The 26,124-nt window shown below is 43.0% G+C and overlaps 1 protein-coding gene across 1 annotated transcript; it reads right to left on the bottom strand.

Annotated features, from left to right (window-relative positions):
• Positions 1–9,573: 9,573 nt before the first annotated feature.
• INCENP (inner centromere protein) lies at positions 9,574–25,988 on the bottom strand (the record flags this gene model as incomplete). The annotated part of the gene is made up of 17 exons (XM_079537426.1): positions 9,574–9,788; positions 10,396–10,555; positions 11,760–11,870; positions 12,680–12,767; positions 13,018–13,190; positions 13,660–13,782; positions 14,689–14,809; positions 15,189–15,298; positions 17,409–17,543; positions 17,631–17,748; positions 18,427–18,478; positions 18,920–18,998; positions 22,482–22,515; positions 22,681–22,732; positions 24,524–25,305; positions 25,663–25,776; positions 25,852–25,988. 17 exons carry the CDS (start codon positions 25,986–25,988, stop codon positions 9,574–9,576), a joined length of 2,604 nt encoding a protein of 867 aa, XP_079393552.1.
• Between the last annotated feature and the right edge of the window lie 136 nt (positions 25,989–26,124).

Raw genomic sequence — 26,124 nt, 5'->3', positions numbered from 1 at the left:
AAAAAAAAAAAATCATCAGTATTTTGTCACCCTTCTAGTAAATTTCTTGGGGGTTTTCCCTTTCGTTATCATTTCTGTTAATTTATGAGACTTAATGTGAGAATCACATTAATTAAAATCCATATTCTTTACCTGCTGTCATTAGGTTCTTTAGCTGATGTAATAACTTAGGCTGTTATATCAACGTACATCACATTCCTGGTTAGCCTGCTCTTTCTCTTATTCCAATTCCACATTATTAAGCTTTTGCTTAATGACCTCAGAAGGATTAAGTAGGCTGTTACTCCAGCCAACACCACCTCACACTGAATTGGATTATCTGTTTTCATTTGCATTTTTACCTCCCAAATTTGCTTTTTTCCCCACATTTGTTTTCTGTTGTCTGACACTTTGGCATCAGTTATTAGGCATCAAATTCTGTACCCTTGTGTCAAGGAACCAAGCCTAGAGGTAACAATAGGTAATGGTTACCCATCATTAAAAACAAAGTTGTATTGGGTTCGTTTTGCCTAATGTTGAGTCCCCACATCTGATCTGGTCTCTAGAACCAGCAGGACAGAGCATCTAATCTAGTGCAGATATACTGTTGTTGATTCTGGATCAATCCATCCGTTCAAAGGTGAGCCCAGAGTGAGTGTTCAAATACTGGCCATCACATTGCAGAGCACATATATCACATTGAGAACCCACCCGATATTTTTAATTGGCAAGACTTACCAAGTGAGCTGCAGCAAAGCATGGTGATGAGGAGCACAGTAGCAGTCAGCTTCATGGCAGTGAGAGCCATTTTCTTGTACATTGTGCATTAAGCTGCGAATGCCAGAGAGCTACCTTTATAGCTTAGTGCAAAAACCTGGGGTATATATGTGGGGAATGGTCCCAACAGGTCATGCAGCTGTGCTAAGATTGGATCCAGGCCATGATTGTGAAGTGGATAGAAGAAAAATGTGGGTGACCTCTGCATTCATTAATTGCTGCCGTTGGTCTTGGAGCAGTGAACATACTGCTCTGTCAGTGAGAGTTCACGCTGACATTACATGTGAGATGTATGGCTTTGGAAGCGCAGCACAGGGTTGTTCTCTGCAATGTCAGCATCCAATACACTTCATCTACTCATTTCATTTGAGGCACTTTTTGAGCTCAAATGCCAGCCCTCTGATATGGCGTCATGCACACTGCCACTTCCCTTGCGTAATTATTTTATTATTATCATTTACTTTACTTCTATTCTGTAGCATCCCTTCTCGTAGTGTCTTGGCCTAATGTGCACCACAGTCTGCAGTCTGGCAATACACATATTAAAAAGAGAAAGCTGATACACATGAGTGAAAATGGCTACAAACCAAGGAAGCACATTTTTGATAGCTTCTTCTACACAGCTTTTCAGGTGCTCTACAGTCAAACATACACCTTCACCATTAACGCATGAGATCGCTTCCATCTGAACTGGCAGCTGAATCAGATTTGCTGATTAACTTTGGGATAATATCACCTTGCCTGTCTTACGTTAAAAACAAGTGAAGCACACTCTTGAGGTAAAAATTAAAGGACTGTTGGCCAGCTGAAGCAACAGTCAGCAGAGCCAGCTAATTATTGAGTTACAGACCTAATTCTGCTAGCTGGCAGCTAGTTAGGGTTGCTAGGCTTCTTTCTATTCCTTCCTCATAGGGAAACCTCAACAAATTTTCATTATTCCCATACCTCAGTTAACAAGTTGGTTTAACAGCTTCCAAAACATATTGGTGCTACATCAGTTTTTTTCACATAGCTGTACAATAGAGCATAGATGGAGGACAGCTGTTAGTGATGCTTGGTGGAAGCTTCTTGTCCTATCCACGTTTGTACACAGAAGTGCTGAATTTGCCATGGAGTCATCCTATTTATTTGTCTGGATTTTTTCAAGAAGGTGGCTGGACCAAATTTATCTCAGTGGTTCTCCCAGGCTTAACATTTCATTGGGAACTTTCTGCAATATTTTGCAATACCACATCATCTCTCCTCAATGACAGCTGTAAATGTGAATACCTATGTATTTGAGAGAAGCAAATCCTAGTAAGGATGACCCAAAGCCAGTCATCATCATATCATTTGATAAAGAAAACTGATCAGCAAAGACTGTAACTGTTTTTATTTTATTCTTGTGAGAAACCTAAATGGTTTGAAGATAGGGTTGCAGATCCTAGATAACACAGTTGGCTCTATTCTGTTAGCGTGTGAAAGTTCATGTCCAAGAAATGGAGAAAAATGGGAAGGTGGAAGTTCAGGGTCAGTCAGCATTTGGAGTCATGACAAAGGAGGGTCTTGGAATCATTCCTGCTCTTCACAGTGTTTTAGCAAGTTATCCTATAAAAGAGTAAGAACAGTGTATCCAGGCATAGCACAAGGTAAAAATAGGTAGGGAAAATGCAGTTCCCCATCCTGTTTCGTTAGAATCATCACAAAAGTTTCACTTCAACTGCCTTCTTCCTTTGCATCTCTAAGGTCTACTGCTCTAAATCTCCTCCAAAATGTCCCCCTTCTGGGCACAATGCCAGGTAGGGAAGTTTCTCAGCCCCAACCAGCAGGGCTTGGTTTCTCCAGCATGCACTCAACAGTAGGGAGTGGAAGGCTGCTAGAGGAACTTCACCCTTTCCAGCTTTCAGCTGGGACAGTGAAGGTCTTCTACAGCCCTTTCAAATCAATTATGATGCTGACATCTCAGGAGAGAAGGATGGAAATGAAGGTGTACATTCAAAATTACTTTTGTCCTCATTAGACTAGTATTTAGGTCTAGCTCCGAGAAAAATAAATGAACAAAACCGTGCTCAGAAAGAATCAAATTACCATCAACTCTACTTTTGCCTCCTTCAACTCTTCTGAGTGATCCTCTGCACACAACTTCAGCTGAGTGGCAGCAGTTCTGACCGAAGGAGAAGACCCCACATAGGGCTCAATGAACTCCAGGTATTGATCCAAAGGATCAAAGAGAGCTGACAGCACAAACTGACGCAGAACATCGCAAGCAGCAGATGCTGAAAAGGAAAAACATGAGAACAGACAGCAATCAGTGACAGAGCCAAAGGACGTTGTGCAGTTTCCAACAGCTATGTCTTTAGACCCAATGTAATTGGTTGAAATATGTTTCTTCAGGGTGATCACTTCCTGGTAGACACATGAAAATAAGAGTCCAAGTGTAAGTGAGGCTAACCAGAAAAGCTGTGTACCTTCATGGCTGGAGAATTCATCCATGTCAACAATTAGAGCTCACCTAAACAAGGAACCCATCGCTGTCAGACTGCAGCTATCAGCCCACAGCAACTCAGACACCAAAAAACACAAAATCTGTTCAGACTCCTGGTTTTAGGATGGTTGCAGAGGAGAAATAGTGCTTCATGTTTAACTGTTTCCCAGGTTGAAAGCAGAAACTGATGGAAGTCATACTTACGAGAGCAGCTGTAAGACGCCAGGGCAACCAGCAGAAAAACAACAGTCAGCTTCATGGTGGCTTCTGGCTGCACACAGCACAGCACAGCAGCCCAGCAGCTTTGGAGTCTTCCTGCAGAGCTGACATTTATACAGGAAGCAGCAGGCTGTGCTCCTCCTTTGACAATGATGTCAGTCAAGCAGCCTTACCTTCACAGCAATGGTGTATTTGTTTACCGACAAAAGATGCCAATACCACTTTTCATCCATTCGTGAGTGGCATGTGGTTTGTTTTTTTTTTTTTATTGAGCAACACACAGGGAAATAGCTTTCCCTGCCGTAGTGAACAAATCAAGGGGTTCCTCCTTCTCTCCATAGAAGCAGACAGTTCTCTTAAACAAAGTGACATGTCCATTGCTGGTCTCTTCAGGGCACAGGCTGCCCAGAACAGCTGCAGGTGCCCCATCCCTGGAGATGGTCAAGACTAGTATGTATGGGGCCCTGGGTGGCCTGATCTGGAGGGGCTGTCTCTAATCCCTCCCCACGGAGAGGATTAGACTAGATAATCTTTAAATTCCTTTTCAACCCTAATTGCCATGCACCTCCATGGATGCATAACTTCTGAAATGGATCATGGTCAAGAAGTTGGTCCATACACTGGGATGATCTGCACCTACAGCCCCAAGCAGTTGAGCTGAGAGCCAGCACTCTGATGGAGCTCAGAGAAGGAACAATAGGGCTCCCAGCTCAGCTTTATTGAGGATGAAGAGCCCAGCCAAGGATGGTCAGGATCATCAGGGCCCCAAGGCCTGATTAAGTACCTCACCCTCAGCTCTAAAGTAAGTTCAGATGTCTGCCTCGGGTGGAGGCATCTGTACTGTAAGCTGCTGAAATTAACTGTGAGGAATACCACTATAACTCATCTCAATGGTTTGTGGTATTGGTACATGTATGGTATGTGGTAATTGTTAAAAAGTATGTTATTTCATATACTTCTCATTCCATTCATCCACTTCTAGGAAAAGAAATCAGAATAAAAGCTTGTAGACATATGCTTGCCAAGATTCACAGTTCTGCACATGGTAAGGGCTGGACAAGTTTCATTTCATTCACGAAATGCATTTTGTGTCAGAAAAACACTGTATTTTTAAATCTGAAAATATAGTAGAGAATGTAGAGCTGGAAATATATTGTTAGCATAGCAAAAAAGTACGGGCTTGTTGTATGTATCTTAGTACTTAGTTTGGAGACAGATACTTACTGTGAGAAAAATATCAAGGTTGGTAAGAAAAGGATAACACTTAAATGAGTCTCGTGTTAATGGAGCTTGATCTGTAGCTCAGCTTCTTCACTCAACTGCAAAACAGATGCACAGAAGTAACTTAGTTTGGGCTAACCCCATTTTAGCACATGACGGTTTTCTGAAGACTGGGGTTTTCTTGCCTGTGGTCACCACACAGATGGCATTGCAGTCCCAGCAAAAGCTCTACAGGGAGATTAGTTTCTTCCTCTGATTTAAAAGTCACTTGGAAACATATTTTATACTGTCAGCAATAAATGTTCATTTTGACCACCTGCAGTCTTTACGCCAAGCTTGTCTTTCCCAATGGCATTTTCATTGCTAGTAGAAAGTCATGGCTTAGCTGTCTGCTGGGTGTAATCATGCCAAAGACCCATGAGTTCAGCAAAATAGTTGCTCTATGTTGTATGAATATGAGTGAATGCTGCTATGCACAGGCAGAATAGGTAATTTGGGTGAGTTGTTTATAACCATTGCAGAACCTGACCCAGTGCATCTGTACATGATAACTGAAATGCTAAAAGCCTTTTATATGCTACAAAACAGTGCTTTGCAGCCATAGTCTATCATACATTATCTTTGGCTTTGCATTTTTACTCGAGGCAAATGTATCACTTCATCTTATGAAATAAGAACGTAGGGGATGGAAGAACACCTTTCATTGTTTACAGGCCTGCAGTGCCTTTCTGTGAGCTGTCATCATCTCCTTCACTTGAACAGTGAGCAGCGTAGCCTGAATGTCCCAAATGGGACCCCTGCCCCAGGAACGTGGCACTGGCCTAGAGCAACACCAGACAGACAGCAGCAGGAGCTGAGAAGAGAGTAGGTGGGCATTTACGAGAAAGAAGAGCATTGAAGCCACTGAAACAGGAGACATGGAGGTCTGCTGCTCTGCTGAAAGAATTATCTGCTGTGGGAAATGCCAGAGTAAGCAAAAGCAAGCAGCGAATGCTACTTTGTTTAGATCTCTTTCCACTGTTGGAGGTTGGACAAACTGTAAAGCAGGCAGATAAACATCTAAATCAGAATTTGAAAGTTAAGAATCCAAACACTGAAAGATTCAATTAAGTCTAACAACAACTAAGTCTAGAATCAAGCCTGGTTGTGCCCACTGACATATGTAATTCCTCTTTGTGGGTCTTTCTTGTCTTAACAGGACTGTGGTACAAGCATTGGTCAGAGTAGGCCAGAGTAAAGACATGGGAGAGCCAAATCCTCATTTGTGCAGCACTTCCCACACTGTCTGAAACAGCAGTATGGGATGGAGAAAATGCAGTAAGAGAAAAGCTTAAACTTCCTGCAGGACACAAGCAAAGACTTAAAACCACCTTCTTAGCAAGCATTCTAAGTTACAGGGCTCAATAAATGCAACACTCAAGGCAAGAAACAGCAGAATTTGGTTTGGCCTGCTCCGAAAGGATTGTTTCATTTGTTTGTTGTTCTAGCCGTCAGTTTGTAGTGCAGTGCAAACAGTTACTGTGGAGGACAGGCAGCCACCTGCACCAAAAGGTAGCTGCAGGTGGAGAAAGCTCTTGGCACCTGGAATTGGAAATTTACAAGAAGAAATTAGAGATGCTGATTTCACCTGCACGCAGCATTTCTCTCCACTGCCATTTCAGCTTGGGAAGATGACAGTCCACATTTAGATCTTCAGGAAATACTTTCACACTCAAGACTACCGACCCCTCAAAGGATACAGCCACTGCTGCAATGCTCTCTCTTCCTGAGAGCTATACACTTCACAGCACACCTTTCATACCCAGCTGGCTTCCAGAGTGGCTCCATTTTCTTCACAGTTGCAATCTCTTCAAGTTTGGCCACCAGCTGCTGTTTTTGTACCCACAAAGTAGCAGGCTACACTGGCCAGAGCCATTCTCCTTAGTCAGCCCCTCTTCCTACAAAGGAGGCCAAGAAAGGCATTAGCCACAATGAACACACAACCAGATTTATTCTAATTCTAAGGAGAAAGCATATTCAGATATTTAATATAGGAAAGGGAATGCCAGAGTAAATACTAAGTGTAAAGAGATAGAGGGGAAGGGTAAGGCTTTGGCTGGGACACCAAGCTCTCATACACACCTAAAAGTGATTTTGACTAGTGCTAGCTCCTTAAACTTAGCTTTTCAGCACCTCTGAACCCAAGTGGGAAACAGGTATGGATCCTGGCTCAGGATCCCACCTGTAAACAGACATGAAATAAATGCTTTGACATGTCAGTGTTATCTTCTGCACTGAGGGGTCCTAGTTCCTAAACCAGTCCTGTTCTGCTGAGCAGATATGGCAAGAAAGGTAAAGGCAAGAAAGGTAAAAGCCCCTCTCCTTCCCCTCTGCTCAGTTGTTCTAAGCAAAACTGAATTGCAATCGCTTATCTCAAAAGAGCTAGCTGCTTTCTCTACTTACTTGTAGAAGTTTGCAAGAGGTCACACACTGCTTACCTTCAACGATGAGTCTGAAGTATCTGAGGGAAGCAAAACTCAGGTGATTTTGATGAAGTTAGTGCTATAAGAGTAAAAATGGCTCAGTAATAATCCTTTGCTTACTTTGGGTTCTTGTCAAGGTCAGAACTGCATCATTGTCAAGACAGAATGGTAAAAAAAAAAAAAAAAAAAAAAAAAAAATCAGTGAAGATACTATCTTTCTTACAAAGTTTAAGTGGTCTGTGAAGACTGGAAGTGACTTTTCTCTTTGCCAATAATTTGCTTTCTTAACTTTTTGTTTGGCTTTTTAAATTGCCAGTATCCCTTGTTCACAAAGGTGTCTGTAACATTCAGTGTGGCTAGAAAGAACATTAACAGCTGCCCAACCCACTCTTTTGGATTTGTCAGACAAGTAATAAACTGATAGGTAATGGGAAATATTCCAGTATCTCAAGGGCACTTACATTCCTTAGACTCTGGGAGATTTAGGCTGACATTGTCCTCAAATCCTGAGCCTGCCCCTCAGTCCTGTGATGGAGAATATCACCTTACCCTTCCTGTGTTACATCTCCTGTGCAATCCTCTCCACAGATATGACTTACCTGCCTCTACAAACTAACAGGATCACAGGCTTGAGATATGTATTGCTGTGAATTACAGGAATGCATTTCTGGGAATCTATCATCATACCAAACAGTCTTCTTTCCAGTTCCCAGAAACAAAACAACAGTAAACTGCTCAGCAAATTCCACATGTTTATCAAAGCACGAGTCTTTTCTGCTGTATGAGGAATTTCTTCACAGACAACATGCGTTTATCTCAAGGAAACAGTGCAAAACACAACCCAGAGGGACAGGTTCCAAAACACTGTACTTTTTATAAATAAAAAAAAAAAGCCATGATGAGTCCAGACAAGAACCAGAGATGACTTCAGTTTTATCAAGCTGTCAGACATTCAGATAGCATTCAACTGTTTGTCATTTCAGTAAGCACTCCTCATTCTAAGATGATAGTACAAAATTCAATCTACTGAACATTTATCAAAGCACAATCATTTCACAGAACGCACTCATCAATAGCAAATACAAAACTGACAGATGTTATAAGTATAAAAACACATTTTAAAGATATCTATTTGAAGGACAGCTAAAGCACAAGGAAATACTCCTTACACGTTACATAATCTCCAGGGGTATTTTTTTTTTTTTTCAGCGACCAAGCTGTATGTACAGTGCTCTCAGTCTACTGACTGAGGTTGCAGCCATGAATACTCACCCTCTTTAAAATCAAGCCCCCCCAAAAAAAGATGATTCTGAGGTAAGAACCAATATATTTTGCCTACTTTGCAGAGGACAGATTTCCACAGCAACCTATAGAAATTTATGTAACTGTTTCCTTGAAAAATGTCACTGCCCTACTGGGACTTCTGTTCTCTCTATACAGAAACTTGTAGACTAGAACACCAAGAGATCTTGGAGCTGAAATTCTGAGCTCATATTTTGCCGTTATGAGGAAACTGTTTTGACATTGCTTTACTGAACAAGAAGTGCAAAGTGAAGGCTTAAAAATAAAACCAGCTTTGATGCTGACTAAGTGAAATATCTAAGGGGAGAAAAGAGCAAGACAAGGATTAAAGCTAAATAAAAACATTCTTTTAATCCAATCTGCCACAAACATGGAATTTAAATTAGAGAAAAAATACCCGAACCTTTGTATAATTTATTTGAGAGGCTGCCAGAAGTACAAAGATTACTTATGCTAGTCTGGGTGTTCCTGGAGACATGGTTAACTCCAGAGTCACCTCTCTCTCTAACAGCAGAAGAAAGGTCATTAAAATCCTCAGAATATTTCCTCCTGAGCTGCAGTAACATCATCATCAATATAGCTCATGCACATAAATGCATTTGGTGTTGACGTAGAGCATACTAATGAAAACCAAACCAAATTATTTTGCAATTTGCAGGAGATGAAGACCATGGCTGCTAAGATCTTTATTCTTAAGGACATCAGTAGTGCTTTGGACTTGACTCAAGATGCGTGCAGTGGTCATTAGCTGTACAATATTCTGGGTTCAGCCACAGAGAGGCAGGAACAGCACTAACGTACCTTTCTCTACTGCATGCATCAGCTGCCAGGCCTGCTTGGCTGAAGAAAACAATCACACTTGCTTGAGATGATGCAAAGATTTAGACTTACAGGTCATGAGAATGCATCTTAAAGCTGAAGGAAACAGGAGATGCCCTGTTCAGAAGCAAGATCTCCCCAAAGCCTGCAACTTCGCTCAGTGGTAAGAAAACAAGGCTCCAAAATAGAAAATGCAAGAGACCCAGTCAGAGTTGACATTTATTCAGTGCCGGTGCCTAAAGATTTAGGGATACTGAATAGTAACTCTCTTCTCATTTAGAGAGAGAAAAATGCATATTATTGCTCCACAGGAGACAGCTACTGTCCACCTCAGTACTTTTTCAGGCTGTATGGCAGACCTAGAACCGATTTGGCACCTGGAAACGGCGGGGAGTTCCACACAGCAGAGCTGGTGCGCTTGAAGTAGCGTGGTTTGCTTTTGTAAAAGATGTCCTCCAACTTGGGGCTTACGATTGTCCCAAAGAGTGCATCAACATTGGGAGGGTTGTAGTATTGGCGAATTACTGCTTGGCTAAGCTGATTCCCTGCAGAAACAAAAGATTAGAGTTACCATTACTTTCTGTCACTGAAATTGCTATGTAGACCGTATGCTGTGTGTCCCTGCTCCCTTTGTTTCTAATCACACAAATACTGCACCATGAAAAACTCTCGTAACATGTGACATTTTAAAGCACTTTGATTATGCCTAAAGCTTTAGCACAGTTTCCCTGATTGGGAGAGAATGCACTGAGTTCTGGCCAGGAAGGGACAAGGTTTCTCAGCTTTTCTTCCTACAGGTACAGTCAGCTTCCACACTAACTTCTTAGTCTCCCTAGGATAGGCGGAATAGCAGAAAATAATGAAAGTATTTCAGAAGCAGAACAACAGCCAGCTTCTGTAGACTACACAGTCAAGCACACTTCAAGGTACAATTCAGAGCAGCAGTTGACAATTCTTACACTTACACTGGCAAAATGACACTAGCAGCAGTGTTAAGGTGGTTTAAAAGAGCATTATTCCCCAGTGCTGCTCCACGAAGCTCCCAGTTGACAGAAAAGGATAAATCTTATAACCACCGTTATCCCCCGGAACAAAGCTGCATCAGGGATAGCTGGAGTCTTTCAGGACAGATTTTAACCTGCTAACACGTACCACTGGCCCAGGCAGGGATGGGTTTGCGAGGCTGGCTTTCATCATCAGTAGAGTCATCACTGTTCAGATCCATTCCATAGTTATTTGGATTTATCTTGGGGGGCTTTGGATCTTTATGGTACTGCGGAGTCATCTGGTATGAATTGCAGGCAGGTGAATTCTAGAAGATGAACATATTGTCAGATGTTAGATGCAGTAGTATTGCTACATTTCCAAGTTGTCATGAGATGCTTGTAGCTTACAGTATCTCGGTGTTCTCCCTTGCTGTACCACATGATTTAGAAACCTAAAATTTGACAATTCTGAAGTTTTAGTCAAAGAACTTCACCCAAATTATAAAGTTTTGACCCCATTTTGACTTTGTACTGCCTTCTCCTGTTTAATTAGGCCACTTAAGTGGCTAATTATGACATAGGTAAGCCAGCAATACGCTCATCCTAATACAGATACAACAGTTTCCCTCAAAATCAGGAACTTTAAATAGAGTTGTCACATCCTCAAAGCTGGAGCTAAGTGATGTCCTGTAAGTACTTCGCAGCTTAACACCCTGGCATTTAATAGCATTAAACAAAATATTATCTTGTACAGGAAATGACCACCTCAGAATAAACTCTATTATAATTTTGATGGGAACAGCAAGACTGAGAAAAATGCAAGTTGAGAAAAAAAAAAAAACTTGAAACAGCAAATTTCACCAACCATGAAACTTAAAGTCAGTTCTTAATGAGAAAGACAAGCAAGAGCTAGAAACAGTTTTGCTCCCCCCAGCGTGCTTTTTTTCATGGCTCTGTATACATTACTGTTAGTTTACATTTTGTTTGCTTTGCATTTAAAGATTAAAATATATAGCTTTGCAAGGAGATAAAGACCCATGTATTTATTTGTCTTTCACGTTCACTGTGTACATTCATCCCCAACATAATCTCACATTTCACTGGCAGTGCAGCACAAATGCAATACTATTCCACACACTCTGCTGCCATCCTGTGGCTGGTTCCAGTTTTGAGATTAAATACAACTATCTCAGTGTATCTACTGCCTCCAAGGTTCAGTATTTTAAGCAAGTTTAGAGAAGGCAAGGTAACATAAACAGCCACTGCCTTATTCTGACAGCTAGAAAAATCCTAGAAAATATTTGCTGCTTCCCTTCCCTCCTTGTCAGTACCCCAAAGCATTTAAGTACTCAAGGCCACCAGGAGCTGACCTCAGGTAACTAAGGAAAAAGTTTACAGCATCCCTTCATTACTAAAAGGGAATTAAGACAAAAAAAGGAGGAACTATGGCTCATAGTAACAGTGTGCCAGTGCTGGAATCAAAGTTCTCTGAAGCGATCCCTTACAGAAATTTCACCAGAGAGCAGTTACCTCTTTGTTTTCTAGATGCTGTGTTTGGGCTACATCTTTAGCTTTTTGTTCCTCTGGTAGTTTCTTCTGTTCTTGCTCCTGCCTCTTCATCTCTGCTAGCAACTGCTCTTCCTTCTGGCAAGCCGATGTCAAAAGTGAATTTAAGTTTACCTTATTAACTACTAACCCATGGGGTTAACTCAAGGATCCACAATTTTGACATACAAAAAAAAAATATCTAAAGATCCCATCCAGAACAAGCCAAAAGAAATCTGACCTTACACATTCTTAGTCCTTCCTACTGAATGTAAAGGAAACAGAGAGACTGCTAACTCAAACGGTACAGGGCGAGACAAATCCCACCTAATCTCAGACAAGTTGTACTGGGTTTACCACCTTCATGAAGCTAAAAGACAGGATGAGAACCTTCCTGGGTACATAGGGATCAGCACTAAGGAATTCAGCTCCTGTAGGAGCAGCAGATATCCTGTCCTATCTGGATATCTGCTGCCAGTGAACAATGAACCATGAACAAAGATGCTTGTTTAGTTGATCTATGTGAGAATTACTGTTGCAGAACTCTACAGTCTGTACTTCTGTTTTGTCTGAAAGTATACAACATAAAATTGGGATGTTGTTTCTGAAAAAACCTGGGATCATTATTTGATATCAAGCACAGTACAGTACACCTGGGCAAAGCACAAGAAGAGCCAAAAACTTCAGTATGTGTTAGCAGCAGAGTAAGAAGAAAGGACAGATATCCAGACAAAAAGGACATCTTCTGTTCACACTGAAGTGGACAGAGAAGCAACTGGACCAAAAGCACTTTAGGTTAGCTCAAGATCAGAAGCAGAGTAGTTCACTCATCAGGGTTCTTAACTTCATAGCCCAACCACTCCAAACAGTAAGGGGCTACAGAAGTCAGAGCTGCATCTACTTACTTTTTTCTCCGTCTCCTTCTGGAGCTGCTCTTTAGCAGCCAATACTTCCTTCTGCAGGCGAGCTGCCTTCTCTTGCTGTTCACGTTGCCTGAGAACCAAGGCAATGAACTATTACACTCAAAACTATAAATGGGTATCTTTAACATCCACAGAGACTGCTGCAAACCCCGCCTATTCAGGGCACTTCTACACCGAACTCAGAACTACTTAACAGTAAAGTAACCCACAATTGTCAGAAGTGCCCAGTGCAAAATAGCTCATCAGTGCTTAGGCCTGCATTTCTACTGCTTTTAAAAGGCCCAGCACAGAACGTGGTACATAAATGGATATTATCTTACTTTTCTGCCTGAATCCTCTCCTGCTCCTTCTTCCTCTCCAGCTCTCTCTCTGCAGCCAGTTGTTTTTCTCTCTCCTGTTCTGCCTGCCTCTGCTCAGCAATTTTCCTGGCACGTTCCTGCTCCTCTTCTTTCTTCTTCTGCATTAGCTCTTTGTGCCGACGTTCCTCCTCCTCCTGTTAAGCAGAAGGCAACTAATTACTCCCCGTTGTATAAGAATAGGCTTCAGAAGAAATAATCAGGATCATCTCATCTGACATAAGTTTTTGGCATATATCACAACACAGCAATGAAACAAAAAGCTACAGCCCCACTGCCTTCCTGCATTTCAGCTATTTTCACACTATCCTTTCTCTACCACCACGTATCCTAAATGGCCCAATAGCCACCATGCTCCAATAGACAAGGTTAACTAATTTATAAATGAAGGTCTTCAGTAAGAAGAAGACATGCAGGTTACAAACATCACTAGCAGTTCACAGCATAGTGCTGGAAGCACAGTGCTGTGGAGAGCTTTGAAAACAGTCTCTTCACCCCAGTTTTCACTGAGGTGGCTCATCTCAGCATTCCTTGCTTACGAAGACCACAGCAAACCGCAGTTATTTTAACTGTATGCTGGACAATAAGATGGGCTCCAGCACAAACCTGCTGCAGTGCTTTTTGCTTTCTGGCCTCTTCATCCTGCCTGCGCCGGGCCTCCGCTTCTTCCATTTTCTTGGCAGCTGCTCTCTTTTTTATCTTCTCTTCTGCCAGTCTCTCTTCCCGCACCTAAAGTGCACACAGCTGGATGAAGACTTACGTTTCAGGCTGGACAACGTTCTGTGCGTGAACTACTGTGGCAGTATGTCTTAAGAATACAAAGCCCCCATCCTCTTATGATACAGACTTACTTTTTTTTTTTTTGCCACTAGGAGTCAGTAAGGTCTATGCTCTATTTTAAAAGGCAATCTTCTTAGAATCATAGAATGGTTTGGGTTGGAAAGGACCTTTAAGATCATCTAGTTCCAACTCCCTGCAATAAGCAGGGGCACCTCCCACTAGACCAGGGTGCTCAAAGCCCCCTCCAGCCTGGCCTTGAATGCTTCCAAGGAGACGGTATTCGCAACTTCATCCTCTTCTGCATCTGTGCAGGAAGATACAAATTCTATTCTGGAAGTAGAAATCTAATACTATAAAAGCCATAAGAATTTATTCTAAGAAGCAGGAAATCAATAAGGCAGATGGAAATGCTGAAAGCAAAGACGAAGGACTGTTATGGTCACATACGTGAACCGCCTGAAGATCTCAGATACCAGAAAAGGTGTGGAGATAATATGCTTATTTTCACATCTTTATCTGTTAATCAGATCAGAGAACAACTTCAAATAGATAAAATGATTAGGTTGGCTTTATCTATTTGAAGTCGTTTTCCTATCCATCTAATAAAGCCCTATTAAACCACATTTAAATTCATACCTCTAGAAAATAAAGTTTTACCTGCCACTTGCTGTAACCAAGAAAAAGGGAGTCACTGAGTATCACTAGAGTAATGTTTCTAGAAACATCTTTATTTAAATGGCCATTTTTGAATTTCAGCAGCCTTCATTCCTCCTTCTGGAAGGCACACTCACATAGCATCACCTGCTTCAATATTGATTATTCTTACCAGTAAGCTCTCAGTAGGATGCTCCTTACCTTCTCTGTCTTCTCATCAAACAGAGCTAGCTTCTGCTCAATGCGCCTTTTCCTCTCTTCCTCCAATTGCTCTGCCCGCTCCCGAGCTTGCAGCACTTTACGCAGGCGTTCTTCACGCCTCCTGCAGGACACAGCCCAATGTTGTCAGTGCACCCAGCTAGGTGAGTTCCTACCATAGACCTCAAAAAGACTCCAATAAGGCAGACACACATCTAGGGCTGTGTTATAGCCGATGAATTAAGCAAACTGTTTAAAAATTGGCAATATTTTTAAGCTCCACGGCAGAGAGCTCGAAGCAAAAAGCTAAAGCACTCAACTAAAAATGTTAAGTTTCTTAGTAGCATTTTGGATAGATACTGTGAGATCCAATACTGTTTTTAGAGTGAGAGCAAACCAACAAGAATTTCTGCTGCATGGAGTCTACAAGATAAATGGCCTTGACACAGGACACAACAGGCCCAGAGAGAACAGTGCAGATGAGGCAGAACGCTTATACTCACAACTTTGCCTCTTCCAGTCGCCGTTTCTTTTCTTCCTCCACTTTTTGTTTTCTCAACTGCTCAGCCTCTTCCTTCTTTCTCAAAGCCTGCAGTTTTTGTCTCTCCTTTTCCTAAGATGAATTGAAATGTGACTATACCATATGACAGAGTTCCTTTCCACCTTAGCCTACCCAGATTGAGGTAAAGACCCAGATATAACACCATGGTAATAAGCCTGAAACAGACCTCAGGTCTGTGGTCATGGACATCTGGGAACAGATGCAATGGACACAATGCAACAGCGTTAATCCTTGAGAGCACGAGAAGAAGCTGAGATGTTAAAACAGAAGCATCAGTTCTTAATGTCCAGACAGCTTTCAGAGTTTGCAGACAGACAACACTGTGATTTAACTGGTAAAGAGAACCAAAAAAGCAGTGCTAATGCTTGGCAACAATATTAACTTCCTGCAGCAAGTGATGGGAACAGATGGTACTCTAGGAAACACATTGCTTACTTCAGCTCAGAGCTCTCACTGGCTTCTTTGCTTCCCACAAAGCTTTATCTCTTGGTAAACCACCACCATTTAAACAGAGTGCTTGCAGCTTGTTTGCAACCACGTTTGCTGCACAGTTGGCCCTGTACAGCACCTACCCAGAAACACAGGGGATTTTTCCCATTTTACTGAACAATCCAGCTAACTCAACCTGAAGTATACTGTCAATTACAAGAGCAAGAGCCACCACCACTACAGTCATAGCAAAAGCATTAAGATACACTAATTTAACACCAGACTGTATACTGCAAATGCCTAATTACGACACCTCTAGCCTCAGTTCAAGTACCGTACTGATAAGCAAGGTCAAATATTCAAATGATTGGTTACTTCGTGCTGAGCTCCACATTGAGACTGGTAGTTATTAGTCTCCAACTGATGAATTTAAAATTTACAATTGTATCTTACTGTTCTTGTGTTACTTAGTGGTGTTTAGGCCCCATATGGAGAAAGTCCTAAGGTGGAAGTTGCCTGCACTGGAACAAAACCTGAAATAAAACTTCCAACGAAATCACAGCAACAAAGGATTAGTAGGAAAGACTCTTTTCTCATCACATCAGCTCCTTTGCCAACACAAACACTAATGTCAGTAGGAACACCAGTCAGATAAAAGACTGATTATTTTGCTACTTCCTAATGATAGGCTTCTGGCACAAGACTCTCTAAGCATCACAACCACGAGAGCTTTAAACAACACATGGAAGTTTAGGTGTTAGGTTGCCAAGATACAAGACAGGCACAAGAAGATTGGTTTCTGCAGTATACCCTCCTCTCCTTCTCCAGCCTTCCTGAAAGCAAAAACAAGCCCTAGAACTACCTTATTCTGGAGGCAAGTTATTGAGCATAAGTAGTAAGAGCAATCGGTGCTTGCCATGCTAGTTTCTAGCTCATCTTTCAGTGCATCAATGAAGCTTTGCTCCTGTCCTCACTAATGCTGTTAGAGTGCCCAAACAGTTCTACAGAAATAGAGCACAGGAAACCAACTCCATCTGAAAATGGAGAATCAGAACATCTTAAGTCCACTCAAAATCCTTCTATTTGGCATGCAGGAGCTTCTCCTATTGATGCTACAAGCTTCACAGTGATAATGCACAGTTAACAGCATCCACCTGCAAACAGGAAAAGCATGCAATCCATTTCTGCTAATAGCTGGTTGCTGCAATTACACTCCCTTGATATTTGTACTAGATCTTGTACAGATACCAGCATACTTGTCTTGCTGACACAGCAGTCTTCAATTCAAGATAGGCTCATGTTTCTTCCTACAAGGAGCTCCAAAGATCTGATAGACCTCAGAATATCAGCAGCTTAGATTTAAGAGGGACTTGCAAAGATCTCACTCATCAGAAGAGTCCTAGAAGTGAAACTTAAAATCTACAGGCTTCAACTATATGCACTGAAACTGCAGTATTCAGAATCCTCTTGGAAATAACTGGGAAATGAAAACCACTTTCTCTTCCCCTGTTAGTTGCTAAAACCACAGAGAAATGCTATAGAAATAAAGATTAGAGCCTGAGTTAGAAATCTTCAGGAAGTTGACTACTCACAACTTTACTTAGTTCATCTAAACAGGAAGCTTGAAATTGTTCCTTAGTTTAACACGGGTGGGAAGGTTTGTTTTGTGTCTGTGCTTTAACCTGGACACTCTTTAGGCCATCTTCTAGTAGCTTCGACAGTCGTGCCTTACCTTGGGATCATGTTGGAGAGGAGTGTTGTACTTGATAAAAGACTTTATTACTCCATTTCTCCCCACAGAGGTTGGGGTCATGAGGAGCTGATTCTTTTGCACAGTGTGCAAAAATGTTTTGAAAGGCCGTACAACCTAGGAGAACCATGAAAAAAATTATGTGCAGGAGTCTCAGTAAGAAACAGTTCCTGCTGAAGTACATCAGGGTTAAAAGGATCTTACTTTGCTGGCTGGACATGGAGGAGATGGAGTCTTTTTTCTCTGAGGAGAAAGCCCTCCATCTTCTGCTTGCTGGGTGTCATAGCGTTGATCCACAGCTCTCTTGTAACTTGTCTTTCTCCTGTGAGAAAAACATGCAACTTACCACACACTGCAAACACCTGTTTGTCTCAAATTCAAGTTATTTTTTTTAAAGTCATAAAACTATCGTAGATTAAAAGGTGGTGGAGTATATTCAAATAGTTATCCAGTAAAAATTCCTAATGTGGTAGAAGATAAAAAAAATAAATCATCTTTTTGTAGAGAGAGAAAACTTATTACAAAAGTTTCATATTCACAAGTCACTGAAGCCATTCGTAATGCAACAGAAAGTACAAAAAGACAACAGAGCAGCAAGGTCCCAGGCTGCAGCAAGTGAGAATCCACTCAGATGTCACAGCAGTGGGCACAGAAATAAGAGAAAGTAATTGCTTACCTTCAGAAGGCTTGTAAGGCCCTCAGTTAAGCAGGGATCTCCAGATGATATCCCCTTGCCACCACTGGCAAGCCTTAAATGAGGTCTGGGAAGCGGTGGATCCTGGCTCCACCTCTTCCAGTCACTCAGATGCATTCCATGTAGCTGAACCCCCCTGGGTTGGCCCTGCCTTCCCACCAGGTGTTCAATCACTGGTTCAAGCCATGACTTAGCATTGCCACTACACCATTTAACAGTGTTTCTGTGTTGAACTTATTTTGAACAAGAGACTGGATTACAGATCACCACAAGCACTTTCCAATCTAAATGATTCTATAAATATACCTGGCACTTTGGGGCGGTTCCTGGGTCTTCTCACTCTTACTTAAGTCACATTCTGAAAGAAAAAAGCATTAAACTGTTAGTTCTGGCCAAACAACCCCTTCCAAGACAGCTTTGAAAGCACATAACAAATTTAATAGCTCTCTCCAGGCAAAATAGGAAAAAAAACCCACCTGCCATGCATTACACATAGCAGGACCTTTCCTGCTTTCAAAAATAACCAGTGTCATACAAACCTAGAAACAGAAAATAAAGCTTCTCCCTCAACCTGAGAACACATAACTTTATATCTTCATTATATCACAGACCATTTCCATGCACTTCACAGGGTGGAAATGACAAGTTCAGCACAGAGTTTCCTAACTGTTAATCTCTTGAAACAAATCCTTGTCTTCCAAATTGGGCATTCAAATTGACTAGCCAGTCTTTCAAGCTTTCCAGCCTCCCAAAGTCATAACTATTTAGAATAGTGCCACGGAAAGCCTCTGGCAGTTACCGTTGTTGCTCGTCTCCTGCTGTTGTTCATTTCTTTTGACAGTCTGAGAGCGAAGTGACATCCGCAGGCCTTGGAAATCCTGTAGGAAAAACAGATGGGTCTCAGTGCAATCCTTGCACAGGAACAAACTATTCATAAAATCACAGAATCATTAAGGTTGGAGAATATCTCTAAGATATCTGTCTAGTCCAAATATCCACCTACCACCAACGTTGCCCTCTAACCCATGTCCCTCAGTACTACATCTATACATTTCTTGAACACCTCCAGGGACAGTGACACAGCCGCCTTCCTGGGCAGCCTGTGCCAGAGCATCACCACTCTTTCAGAGAAGTTCTTCCTGATATCCGACCTGAACCTCCACTCAGACAACTTGAGGCCATTCCCTCTCATCCTATTGCTAGTTACCTGGGAGAAGAGGCCAACCCCTACCTCACCACAACCTCCACAGCTTGTGGAGGGCAATGAGGCCTCCCCTGAACCTCCTCTTCTCTAGAGAAAACAATCCCAGTTGCCTCAGCTGCTCCTCATAAGATGTGTTCTGGTCCCCTCACCAACTTCATTGCCATTCCCTGGACCCTGAAATCATGTCATACCAGCACAGACCCTACCTGAAATATAACCAGGGAGTACAATACTACTACAGAGTACTGGTACCAGCATCCAGAGTGAAGTCCTAACCACCAGCTATGAAAAATACAGCTTTAGATGCCATCTTGGAAAATCCCTTGATGCCATCAGTAGAAGCACAGACGTTAATGCACAGCGTGAATATCAGCAGTGGGGAACTGACTACTTAAACTGAACAAACTGAGCCTATTAAGGACAAAAAGCATTCCCACTTTGAAATCTGTTTATGCTTGCTGGAGTTCTGGCAAAGAATCAGACAATGCTCGACTTAGCAATGCTGAAAGATTAAGATGGCAAAAACAAACAGCTCATTTCCTAGATTTATGTATTTCCATTATGAATACGATACACACTGCTGTCTGCCTTCCTTGGCGTTACAGATACACATTTACTGCTGTTGTGATAATGGTGCAATATGTCTGTGAGAACAGGTAATGGCATTCAAAATCTACACTGTAACTAGCAATACAAATATTAATTCCACTTCTCAAATCTACTTTGGCTATCAGGTAGGCTGTCAGCAACAAAGGATTTAGGAAGAAAAGTTAAAATGAAGCCTGGAAACTTTATACTCAACAAATGCTTCTTTAGAGTTTCATCTTAAGGCTAGGTATAGGAAGCATCTTGGGGGCCAGCAGAAGCACAAAGATCTGATTAATCTGATAGCAGAACTGAGAAAAAGCTGATCTCTACATAACAGCACGTATAAAGGTATTATCTTTGACTACAGGAGCACATAAAGACATTTTATTTTCTGCAAAGAGTGCTGAGTATTGATGCTTTCACGCTGCTTACAGCTCACAAAGAAGATTGCCAGGAACCAAACCCAGTCTGCTAAGAAAAGAGCAGGCAGATAGATAAGGTAAACTGGTGACAGCTTAAGAACGGAACAATGTAGCAATTGGACCAACCAATACAATGGGAAGGGCATTACAACAGAGATGTGATGACAGAAGCACCGCACAGTTAGAAAGGTGCTATAAAGGAAGGGAAGAAGATTGCTCACCTGTATCAAAAGATTCCAGGTTCGAGGGGAAAAGCTGCACCAAGGGAGGATCTCCAAGCAGAGATCCTTCCCTAGTGGCAGTCAGCCCTTAAATGAGGTCTAAGAGAGGTGCAGCCAGGCTCTACCCCTTCTCGTCACACAGCTGAACTGCCTTCACCTGTGCTCCCAGGGCTGACTGGGTCCTTTCCTCAGGAGCTTTATCAGTGGTTCAGGCTGTGACACAATGGTTCCCATACAAAGGGGTTATAAAATCACACTCTCGTCAGCAGTAGTATAAAATAAAACATGAGGATTAAGGATAGATCAACTATACCATATGACTAGATTGCATTTGTAAGTTCATCAGGGTAGAGAAGCAAAAGATACAGATACTGCACTCGCAGATCTGCAAAGCAGTCAGTTCCTTTTTTTTCTTCTTCATATTGCCAATGTAACCTTTTTGCACAACTGAAACTCAGTCAAGCTAAAATCCACAGGCACTACAAGAACTGAATTTACTTGAACTTTTGCAGATCTACCGAAAAGTACATGCATAAAAGCACATGTAAACCTATCCTTGCTTACAAAAATTCTAATGCCACAGAGCTGCGCTCCATTAATTCAGCCTTTGCCTATTGAAAATGATTCTCAACAAAACACTGACATAATCTTGGGATTTCTTCCTCATAAGGGCAGTGTGAGCTGTGGAGGGATATGTTTTGACCTGAGTGATATTTACAAATTTCTGTCGTCGTCTTAAGACAAACTGACAACCTTTCAGTAATCTGTAGGACTAGTGAAAAGGTCAGAAGAGCTTTAGAAATACAGGAATAGCAGCAGTGTACCAACTCTGCCCAACTAAAAAAACTTTTCTGAATTATAAGAAGTTTATTTAACAGTCTGATATGAATTCAGGATTGAATTCTCATAAAAATAAAGGGCTATGAAACCACAAAAAGAAAGCAGGTCTCCACTCTGAATGCCAGCAATACCAAGGACTGAATTCAGTGCTCAGAATCATAGAATGGTTTGAATTGAAAAGGACCTTTAAGATCATCTAGTTCCAGCCCCCTGCTATAGGCAGGGACACCTCTCTCCACAGCAGGTTGCTCACAGCCCCATCCAGCCCGGCCTTGAATGCTTTCATGGAGGCGGCATCCACAACCTTGCTGGGCAACCACCCTTACAGTAAAGAATTTCTTCCCAATATCTAGTCTAAATCTATCCTCTTCCAGTTTTAAGCTATTACCCCTCGTCCTGTCACCACGTGCCCTTCAAAGAAGTCCCTCCCCAGCTTTCCTGTAGGTGCCCTTCAGGTACTGGAAGACCAGAATGAGGTCTCCCTGGAGCTCTCCCTTCTCCAGGCTGAAGTAGCCTAGTACTCTCAGCCTGTCCTCAAAGAGGTCAGCCTGTACCTCAAAGAGGTAAAGCAAGAGGTGCTTTAGCCCTCTGATCACCTCTGTGGCCCTCCTCTGGACCTGCTCCAACAACGTAAATGATGCTTGAATGCAATCAATCACTCACATCACTAAAATGCTTGCATTTAAATATTCTTATGTAAGCTGACAGATAATGCTATTTTCCAAACTAGCCTTGGCTGGGAAGCATCCAAGCTTGTAACACCATATAGAAATAAGCTTCAAGTCACATGCACTCATTTTCTGAGCAAAAACTTCAGTGTTTTTAATTTTGACAATTCTGGAAAACCAATCAAAACAGAATGAGACTTTTCTCCAGTCTGTTCACCAGAACTGTGTAGGCTATGTATAGGGTCATGCACGTGGCTGAGCTGAATGCCCTATGTCTTCTTTATTCAAGTGGTCTGAATCTGACTGTATGTGGTCACAACTCCCTGATTTCCCAGCAATGTATGAGAGATACATCCAATATATTTTGGTCATGAGTCCACACAAACAGAAATGCTTTTAAATCCTTGTCAAAACTTACCAGCTTTGGAGGGGTACGAGGTACAGGAGGAGGTCTAGAAAAAGAATTAGAAAGATAGCCACATTTAATAACATTGAGGAAACTATGAAATGACTTGTTATCCACAAGCATTTTACATCAAGAATTCAACTGGAGGGGAAAAAAAAAAAAAAAGAGCATGATATTAAGGATAAAAAAAATATCTTGGAAGTAGTCTCACCCAGTGTTGACAACTGTTTCTTCATCTTCTGGCACCTCTTCAGAACCCGAGCCTAGAGGAAAAGAAAAAAGGGTGCCAAAACTATAATGTAAGGCACAAGCCAAGACTCTTTGTGAGATTCTCTCAAGACTTGTCTGCTCTGCCTCCTGGGTTACGTCCTGCAATTCAAATGCATGCCACTACAAGCAAAGGCAGCTTAATATCCCCAAGTAGCACTAGAAAAAAAGCATTGCCCGCAATTTTAATACAAGAGAACTGTTTTCAATTGCAGGTGAGTTAAAAGTGATATTCAACGTGTTTACATTAAGAGTGGCTAGGCTTGGGCCCAGATTCATCTTGCAGGGCCGCGTTCAGGTGCTAGCAGTAGCAGAAACCAGCATTATTTACAGTCACAGTGCTGCTCCCTGTTACACATTCCAGCTAGCTCAGTGGTAGTTAGCTTTTAAATACCAACACAGGCTGGAAACTGCTGTTAATAATTAATAAGACGGATATGCCGCCTCAGACTGAGGGGGGTAAATGCAGACAGACATTACAGAAGTATGAAGTCTGCTCCTAAATTTCTACCCCAGCGTTACCAAAGGAAACGCAAATATGTGCTGGATGCACAGGACACGACCCATCGGACACGGTGGATACCATGCAGCCAATTAATACCTATGCAGTGTGCTCAGACATTAAACTCAGCTCGAGTGGAGCTGCCTGAACCTCAGTTTCTCTCCTTACACCTGGAAATTTTGACTGGACAAGAGATCTGTCAAGTCAAACAGTGCAGAAGGAGAGAAATGAAGTCCTCTTTAAGGTTCCCAGGGAATCCAGACAACACAGACCAATCATTTAAACTGGGGAGAAAAAGCTGCTTTGTATCCTTCAAAGTTAGTGTGTTAGGGACCTAAAAGCCATTGACTGAAGAATGATCCTGGGATGGAACAAAGTATTCAGACAGTTTTAAGGGAAGTGATCTTGTTTTGTAGTAAGTGCTGACCCTGGTAGTTTACCTTGTTTTGCAAGGACTTGTTTTGCAAGCAGACGTTCATCCTTTGCAGAAACCCGCTTGCATTGCAAACTAAGCATAGAAGATTGTTTTAATAAATTTACAAAGATCAGTCCCAAAATTCCTTCTCAAAAGAGGGGCTCCAGAAGAGATTATATCATCTAATTCACAATAGCTACCTTGTTTTCTTTAAAACAAGACAGAGCCCAGACTCCTCCTAAAGGACTACTAGCAACAAAAAAACCCATTTACCAGATGCCACTTCAACTTTGCCAGCTATCACCACAGAAACTCAGATGTTAATCATGTTCTCTGACGTGAAATACAAGGCTGAATTTATATGCTATCAACCATTAGTTAACAGTTATCTGGGTTCCTCCGCTCACAGAGGTATCTAGAAAGTCAGTTAGAACACTGGCATTTAATGAAAGGTTGTCTAAGCTAGAAAGATCTAAGATCTGGCTAAGCTGCTGCACCCAAACTAAAGAACCAGTTCCACTAACATCATCTTTCTTCAGAAGCTGTGTATGATTGCACAACATACTACAAGGAGTTTGCAGTAAGAACAGCCATTGACCGATCGCCTCTCTTGCATTATTTCAAGTAGCCAACCATATCTTGTTCAGCTGAGGGTCAAGCTCACACAGTGCTTTTGATTCTCTGTTCTCTAGGTTGGCTTACCCATTTCTATTAACTTTTCCAGGCACAGAATCCAACCATGCAGGATGGTTGGCCACCATGGTGTTTATTCCTGCCCACTGCAAACACCAGACCCGTGGTCTCATGCAATACACTGACAAAATGAGCAAAAACAGAGCAAAGCACGTATCCAGTGGCCTTCAAACTTACCATTCACAGAACTGGAGGACACAGATAACTTTTGGGGTGCCTTACGCTTGATCACTGTCCTGGCGATAGATTTCCGAATAGCGCTTTCCCTCTTGCGGGCCAGTGAGTATTTCTCTGCCAGTGAGGTTCTACGAATCGTGGAAGGTTTGCCCATCAAGCTTCTGCGCACAGAGCGACGGCTTAGCCTAGAACCTGTAGGGGTTTCTGGGCTATCTGTTGTATGCTGAGGTTCTTTATCATCCCTCTCATTATGCTTTTGCACCTGAGCAGAGTCATCTACCTCTTCCAGCCCAGGCTCTTCACTTAAAACAACTGTAGTATTAGCTGCATTTGCTGTCTTCTTAAACGCACTCTTGTGCTCTCCTGAACCTTTTGCCTCTGGGGTATGAGGGACCTTGAGCTCAGATGCAGAAGGCAAATGCTGCGATTCTGCAGCACTGCTCTCCTCGGGAGACTTGTCATCTGAGCTTAGGGGGAGGTTCGTGGAGCGGTTCTCCGCTGGTTCAGGTGCACACTTCTGGAACTGAAACTCAGCAGAAACACGATCGCAGACACTGATTTCTACAACGGGAACTACCCTTTCACCTAGATGTTCAGGAAGGACCTCTGAGCAGTCGGCAGGCGCTATAACCTGGGATCTTGTCAACCGCTGAGAGGCAGTTTGGCTTGAGAGTTCTTGGGCCTCGGTGCTGACTGGTGCTGAGTCTTCTTTATTTTGGAGTCGCTGAGAATATCGCTTGGAGGACACTGCTTTGAGGTTGTTAGTCCTCCTTCTAGATAATCTAACAATAGAGACGGCACGTTAGCATAGCGCTGGATTCAGCAACAGCCCAGAACCACGGAAGCCACCCCCCGGCAGATCGGAAAGTTGCTATATAAAGCAAACAGAAGGCATAAAACGGCCGCAAGTTCCAATTATTAACTCGCAGGTAGGGCGCGCTTTCATCCGGGCACCTCCGCGCTATGGCGCGCTCCAGCCGCTAGGCTACGAGCGCCCCGAGCCAGCGCACAGGCAGGCCTTTAACGGCAGCACGGCGGGGGCTGCTGCGGCGGGACCCCTAGCTCTCAGAACGGTTCGCAGCACGACGGCCCCGCGGCAGGGCGCCGCGCCTCGCCTCACGGCCGGGCCCACGGCCTACCTCCTCCTGCCCAGCTCCAGACTCTCGCCCCGCAGCGCGGACGGCCGCTTCCTCCTCTTCCGGTTCTTCTGCGATGGCGTCTTGGGCATCAGCTCCGGCTGGTCACTGTAGTGGCTGCGGGCAGGGGCAGAGCTCAGCGCGGGTTCGTCGGTTGGGAGCGGAGGGGCGCGCGGCGGGGGGGACGGTTACCTGCCGAACATCCTGGCCGCCTCCTCGCGGATCTCTTCCAGCCACACCATGTCGACGTCGTCCACCTGCCGCAGGAGCTCCGCCAGCCGTTGGTTGCACGCCGCGGGCAGCCGCGCCAGGCCCGCTGCCATCGCCATCGCTCCGGCTTACCTCAGCCCCAACCGCCCCCTGCGCGCGCGCTGCCCGGCCCTCACCCCACTCCCCTCACTGTCGCCGCCGCGCGCGCAGCAGCTCTGCCCGCCTGGAATTCAAATCTAACGCTCACCTCCCACT

This window comes from Tetrao urogallus, assembly GCF_951394365.1.
Source record: "Tetrao urogallus genome assembly, chromosome: 6".
Classification (NCBI taxonomy): domain Eukaryota; kingdom Metazoa; phylum Chordata; class Aves; order Galliformes; family Phasianidae; genus Tetrao; species Tetrao urogallus.
Note: the sequence above shows the minus strand (reverse complement) of the source record. Positions and strands in the feature narration are given on the sequence as shown.